We start from the raw sequence: 7085 nt of genomic DNA, 5'->3' as shown, positions 1-7085 counted from the left end.
GCTGGTGGAGGAGGCCTGGGGGATGCCGGCCGTGGGGAGGGACGTGGCCAAGGTGCTGTGCGATGTGATTCGCCTCGAGGGAGGCCTGGACCTGCTGCTCAACCTGCTCTACACCGCCGAGCTGGAGACCAAGTGCCAGGCAGGAAAACTCCTGGAGCAGATCCTGGTGGCGGAAAACAGGTGAGTCTGCACAGAGCCCCTGACCCTGCCGGGCGCAGCCCTCCCCACTGCCCCGGGCACCCCAGAATGGTTTGGGTTCGAAGGGACCTTAAAGACCTCATCCCAACCCTCTGCCATGGGCAGGGGCACCTTCCATAGACCAGGTTGCTTCAAGTCCATCCAAACTGGCCTTGGACCTACCTTCACCCATCCCACCCACACCCCTCAAATTTCCCTGCTCTGGGTGCTCCCAGTCGCACAAATCCCCCCGGATCCCCACCACATCCCCTCACACCCAGAACTTGTGCAGATTCATGTCCAGGCAATGACCATGAGCTGCTCCCTTCCCCCACAGCTGGAGGGAGGAGGACCAGCCCCCTCTCAGGGATGCTGGTGAGGGCTGGGCTGTCCTCCTGAGCCCCCCTCAGCCTGGTTGAGCTGAGTCAGTTTGGCTGGCTCAGAGCATCTGACCCGAAGGACAAGACGTGACTCCTCTTTAGCCATAGCTGCAGCAGGAGGAGGAGGAGGACAAAGCCGCTTCCCAGAGCCTTCCTGCTGCTGACCAGGGCTGGAATGAAGCCATAAGGAGGGGTCAGCAGCCCTTGGCCCCTAGTTCAGATGCTGCCCAGGACAGGTGAGAGATGCTGGGATGTTTTTGTCAGAGCATGGGCACTGTGGGGTGGGAGCGTGTGCCTGAGCGTGTGTGCGTGTACACAGGTGCACATGCACCCGTGGCACCTGACACATGGAAATCACAGCACTGCTGATGCAGCACCCACACACAGCTCACCCTTCCAACACCCCAAGTGCACTCTGCCTGCTCTCCCTTGGAGCACTTTAACCCAGCCAGCCAGGGCTCTGGAAGGTATGTGAAGGGAGCCTGGCCAAAGTTGCTCCGGCTTCCTGGGGGATATCTCCTGCTGGAAGGTTGTGGACTCACAGCCTGGGCCTCACTGCATGCACTGGCAGGCAAAAATAAGCGGCAGCTAAATCAGGAAAGCCCATTAGGGTGGAATTTAATCCCAGGAAGCATCACTGGCACGGGCTGCATTCAGCACTCAGCTCCTTAGCAAGAGAAAGCATTTGCTGGAGTTGTTGTCTCTGCTCCAGGAGCAGTTCATGGGCCATGGGCTTCTAGGCCCTCACTTCCCACAACTTCTGAGCGATGGCAGGGAGGTGTGGGGCTCCCCCTTGGGTCCAAGGCTCTCACTTACAGAGCTCTGCTAGTCTGTGCACAGCAGCAGAGGTGTTTAGCTGGGAGATGGACAGGTCCTGGCTCCATCTGCGGCTGCAGGGAGTGGGGGACCTGTTGGGGCCACGTTTGTCATCCAGCTCCATGGCTGAGTCCGGGCTCGGAGCCAGACCCAGGCTGAAGGCTTTTTTTTTCCCCCCAGGACTCCACAACATTTCCTGTCAAACCCACCCCAAGGTCACTGAGAGCCCTGTGGGTCACAGGCTTCCCAGAAATGCTCTTCCTGCCTGCCAGCACAGAGGCTGGTGTGCCATCACCCCACCATCGCTGGGGACCAAGTGCCACTGCCCTCGTGAGCAGCAGGGCATGGGGCACCTCTGCCAGTGCTGCCTCACTAACAGAGCAGCTCTGTCACGGCACCAAATGGCCACTGCTGAGGGGAGGAATGGAGCTGCCACTCACCCCAGGAAAGCTCATGAGAGCACAGCCAAGAGCTCATCTCAGAGGGTGGTGAGGCCCTGGCACAGGTTGCCCAGAGAAGCTGTGCACACACCCCTGGGAGTGTCCAAGGCCAGGTTGGACAGGGCTTGGAGCAACCTGGGATAGTGGAAGGTGTCCCTGCCTGTGGCAGGGGGTTGGAACTGGATGAATTTTTATGTCGCTTCCAACCCACATCATTCTATGATCCTGATTTTCCCCTTCCTCACCTCATTTTCAAGGCACAGCCCCATTCAGGTGTCATTTTAAGCACAGGACTCCCAAGGTCAGCCATGGCTGAGCAGCAGCTGGTGGCCCTTGGCCACCTACCCCAGGCTCTTGCTGTCCTCTTCCAGAAGAGTAAAGGACTGAGGAAATAGCGAGCTTCCCTCCAGCTGCCATCCCAGGACAGACAGACCTCCCCTCTGTGTCCCACTTGTGGACAGGGCTGCTTGACTGCTCATCCAGATGTGACAGCCCTGCCCTGACAGCGCTGGCAGCAGTTCTTAGGGGACAAACAAGTTTCACCCCAAAACATCTCCACACCACAGCAATGGCTGGCACAGCAGATCCATTTCCAGCCTGGCATTAACCTACCCTGCCTGTTAATTAATTGCTATGAACATCCTACCTCGAGCATGAGAGCATCCAGCAAGGGGGTCCTGGACTGTGCACCCCATCACAAGTTCTTCCATCAGACCCAGACAGGCTTTTCCAGCACCAGCCTGTTGCATCTTGCTGCATTGCATATCTGGCAGCTGTGTCCCACAAGGAGACGTCTGTCTGTCCTGGGATAAATATCACCACGGCACGGGGCACACCAGTCACTGTTCTCACTCCTTGCACATCCTTCCGCCCCTCACCTGCCTCTCCTTCCCGCAGGGACCGGATCGCTCGCATCGGTCTGGGCGTGATCCTGAACTTAGCCAAGGAGCGAGATGTCCCTCAGCTGGCTCAGAGCGTCTCTGGGATCCTGGAGCACATGTTCAAGCACACGGAGGAGACCTGCTTCCAGCTCATCTCCGACGGGGGCCTGGACGCCATCCTCTACTGGTGCCGCTGGACGGACCCCGCCGTGCTGCGCCACTGTGCCATGGCCTTGGCCAACTGTGCCATGTACGGGGGCCAGGCCAACCAGCGCCTCATGATCGAGAAGAAGGCGGCAGAGTGGCTTTTCCCGCTGGCCTTCTCCAAAGACGACGAGCTGATCCGGCTGCACGCCTGCCTGGCCATCACGGTGCTGGCCACCAACAAGGAGATCGAGAAGGAGGTGGAGCGCTCGGGGACGCTGGCTCTGGTGGAGCCCTTCATCGCCTCGCTGGATCCGGAGCAGTTTGCCCGCGAGATGCTGGGCAGCAGTGACAACATCCAGGGACGGACGGCGCAGGACCTGCAGCGCCTCGTGCCCCTGCTGGACAGCTCCCGGCTGGAAGCCCAGTGCATCGCTGCCTTCTACCTCTGCACCGAGGCTGCCATCAAAGCCAGGCAGAAGAAAACACAGGTAAAGGGTAGGTTGGCCTGGAGGAAGGTGGTGTCAAAGGGAAGGGGTGCCACAACTGCATCTTGGTGTCTTTTGCTCACCAAACACCTTCGTCCTCCCCTGGCCCAGCACAGCTTGTTGGGAAGAGGATGATGGGAAGCAAAGTGACATCTCCTCCCTTTATGCCCCCAGATTTTCAGCGAGATTGGGGCCACGCAGAGCCTGAAGAGGATTGTGTGCTACTCCACCAGCAGCACCACCTCCTCCCTGGCCAAAAAGGTGCTGCGCATGATAGGGGAGGAGGTTCCTCGGCGCATCCTGCCCACGGTTCCCAACTGGAAGTCCTGTGAGGTGCAGACGTGGCTGCAGCAGATTGGATTCAATAAATACTGCCAGAGATTCCTGGTAGGGCTTTGTGCTGGGGGAGGGACACCTGGATGGACACTTCTGCTCCATCTTGCAGCACAGGTGTAAGCATCTCACCCAGAAGCTTTTCCTGGGACCTTTCCAGCCTGGATTTCTCTTGGCAGGATCACCAGGTGGATGGGGACATTCTCCTGAGGCTGACAGAGCAGGAGCTGCAGAAGGATTTGGGAATGGACTCCAGCATCACTCGGAAAAGGTAGGACCACCACCAGAGCACACTGGACTCCCTCATGGCCATCACCACAGTGGCAGAGCCAGGGACAAGGTCTCTGCAAAAACGAGAATGGAGATCCTCCAAATGCAAAACCTGGACTGCCAGGGCTTTTCCACTGTACTTTGTAGTCCCAGAGAGATTTCTGTAATGGGACCACTGCACAGGTGTGGGTGGGGGAAAGAGCACCTGTGGCACAGGGCAGGTGGGATCCTGGAAGTTACCCAGAAAGATGGGAACTTACCCTTAGCTGAGCTCCTCACACCTCACTGTCCTGAGGACCAGCACTCCCATGCTGCTGTTCTTCTCTTTCCTCTTCCTGTAGCTCATCCTTCACCCCAGCACAGAGCTGCACTCCCTCCTGAGCAGGTAAAAGATGTGGTCCCACATGTCTCTAAGTGCTCCATTTATTTCTCCACCAGGTTTTTCCGGGAGCTGACGGAGCTCAAGACCTTCGCCAATTACTCCACCTGCGACCGCAGCAACCTGGCCGATTGGCTGGGGGGCATCGACCCCAAATTCCGGCAGTACACCTACAACCTGCTCACCTGCGGCATCGACCGCAACTTCCTGCACCGCGTGACAGAGCAGCAGCTGCAGGAGGACTGTCACATCCACACCGGCTTCCACCGCGTCCGCATCCTCACCGCGGCCAGGGGTGCGGCTCCCAGCAGGAGGGAGGGGTGTTGAGGGGTGTTTGGGATGAGCTGCTGGGTGGTTTTTAACTTCTGGTGGTTGTTTTGCGCTGCCTAGAAACGCTTCACTCCCCCATCACGCTGCAAACCACGTCCAACGGGACCGATGTGTTCATCAGCTACCGGAGGAGCACCGGCTCGCAGCTGGCCAGGTGAGTCCTGCAGGGAACGGTGAAGCCCAGAGGGAAGGTGGGTGGGAAAAGTGTGAAATGGGGAGGAAGGGAGGCTGCAAAAAGCTGCAGAAAAAATGGGGACAACATGCATGATAACCTGCACAGTGGAGGGGCCAATTCCCAGCCCTGTCACGGTCGCTTTGGCACTGACTGACCCTTTCCTCACACTCGTAGGGCTGTAGAGGATCACAGCAGGGAGTCAATGTCAGCTCCTTGAGTTCTCTGCACGTGCCCAGACAGCTGGGCTGGAGCTGGCATCTCATTCCCTGCTCCTGTCTCACCGTGTCTCAGCCAACGTGGTGGGACAGCACATGAAACGTCTCCTCATGGTGCTGTCCTCTCTTGCCACCAGCCTGCTGAAGGTCCACCTGCAGCTCCACGGCTTCAGCGTGTTCATCGACGTGGAGAAGCTGGAGGCAGGGAAGTTTGAAGATAAACTGCTCCAGAGCGTCCTGAGTGCCCGGAATTTTGTGCTGGTCCTCTCGCCAAATGCACTGGACAAATGCATGGAGGACCCTGAGTGCAAGGACTGGGTACACAAGGTAAGAGATGCCACCAGGTGGGAGCTGTGTGAACACTGGAGTGGGAGGGAGTTGGTGATGGGCTGATAGAGGCCATGAAAACCTGCATGTTCTGTTCCTGCAGGAGATTGTGACAGCCCTGAACTCTGGAAAGAACATTGTACCTGTCACAGACCATTTTGAGTGGCCAGACCCAGAAACCCTTCCCAAGGACATGAGGGCTGTCCTGAAATTCAATGGTATCATGTAAGTAAAAGCCAGCTGTGCCATGGGGTTCCTTGACACCTGGAGAGAACAACTCGCATAAGGAGTAGCAAAGAGCCCAAGGACATTGGGACAAACAGATGAGGGAGGCAGAACAGGTCAAAGGGACAGTGAGTCACTCCAGGTGCTCCAAAGCATGAAGGGAGCAAAGGTTTCCACCACATCCCTGCTGCTGGTGTTGTGCTGGGGCTCCTCTGGGTGACAGAGGAGTCACTGCCAGGAGGACACCTGGCCCCAGGCAGGAGTGATGCTGGCAGGTTTCACAGCTCACCTGGGTTTCTTTCCCCTCCTGCCTTCCTTTTGTGCATCCCAGCCTGGCAGGGCATCCAAGGAGCTCCTGGAGAGCTAGGGTGGAGGAAAGGGGTCTCTAGCTTCTAGCCCAAATGAATGCAGCTATCTTGTGGCACCCCACACACACCAGAGAAAGTATCACATTTTCCCCTCGAATACAGGTGGTCCCACGAGTACCAGGAGGCGACGATTGACAAAATCATCCGCTTTCTCCAGGGCCGCTCCTCCCGGGACTCCTCGGCTGGGTCGGAGAACGGGCTGGACTGTTTGCACTCCCTGGGGCAGAGCTAGAACCAGCAGCACAGCAGCCTCAGACACTCCCAGCTGACCCCTTTTTGTGGGGGTCCAAATTTATCCCTCCTGACTTTTTCCTATCTTTGAGAGAAAACCTGTGGCTCTTTACTCCCTCCTCACCCTCCAAATACAAGCCCCTTGGCCCCTCTCCCCACGGCGCCTGGGGAGCCAAGCCAGGGTGGACTCTGGGATGGATTAATGTCTTCCATGTGAGGTGGCAGGACATGCACGGGGTGTGAAACTGGCACCATCCAGACCCCACAAGCAGCTACAGCTTCCCTCAGAAACACATCCAAAGAGGAAGGATCTTCCAAGGACTGAAAATTGGAGAAGTGTTGAGAATCCATCACAAGAGGACACATGGGAGAGAAGAGCAATTGAGAGGAATGTGTGGCTCTGCTGCGTGTCCCAGGAATATCCTTGTGGTCAGAAACTGAGAGCAGGAAAGGGCAAATAAAAACTAAGCCCTAACAAAATCTTTGTGTTTGGGAAAGATAACCCACAGGGGCCTTCTGAACTGCTTTATCTTTCCCAGCAATGTCCCTTTATCACAAGAGCTCCTTCCCTCCTCATGGGACTTCCACCTCCCAGTGCTGCAACACCGCTGTGTGCTCTTAACTCTGGCAGTGGAAGTTTGGGGTTAGACCACATGAAGTTTCTGCAGGATCTCTGCAAAAAGTGCTTTTAAAATACCCTCCTTCCCTCCATCTGAGGTCTCAGCTTCACCACTTGATCAGGTCTCTGATTTCAGGGCACTGGAGGCTGGACTGTGACCCTGGAAAAGTTCTACCCATGCAGGGAAGATGCTAATTGCTGTGTTTGTGGAGTTATTATTCACTGTGGCTGTATTTTATCTTGTCACTGCTCCACAGCCGATCTCCCATGCTCTGTGCCTTCAGCAG

At 57.0% G+C, this 7085-nt stretch overlaps 1 protein-coding gene across 1 annotated transcript; it reads left to right on the top strand.

The window, feature by feature from the left end:
* Position 1: 1 nt before the first annotated feature.
* Positions 2–7079, top strand: SARM1 (sterile alpha and TIR motif containing 1; the record flags this gene model as incomplete). The annotated part of the gene is made up of 9 exons (XM_008640403.2): positions 2–180; positions 2711–3329; positions 3501–3713; positions 3839–3930; positions 4368–4603; positions 4699–4792; positions 5166–5355; positions 5459–5580; positions 6051–7079. Coding segments are annotated over 9 exons (1875 nt in total), but the record flags the coding sequence as incomplete, so codon positions are not given.
* Positions 7080–7085: the final 6 nt, after the last annotated feature.

Source organism: Corvus brachyrhynchos, unplaced genomic scaffold (assembly GCF_000691975.1).
Source record: "Corvus brachyrhynchos isolate BGI_N302 unplaced genomic scaffold, ASM69197v1 scaffold99, whole genome shotgun sequence".
Lineage (NCBI taxonomy): Eukaryota > Metazoa > Chordata > Aves > Passeriformes > Corvidae > Corvus > Corvus brachyrhynchos.
Note: the sequence above shows the minus strand (reverse complement) of the source record. Positions and strands in the feature narration are given on the sequence as shown.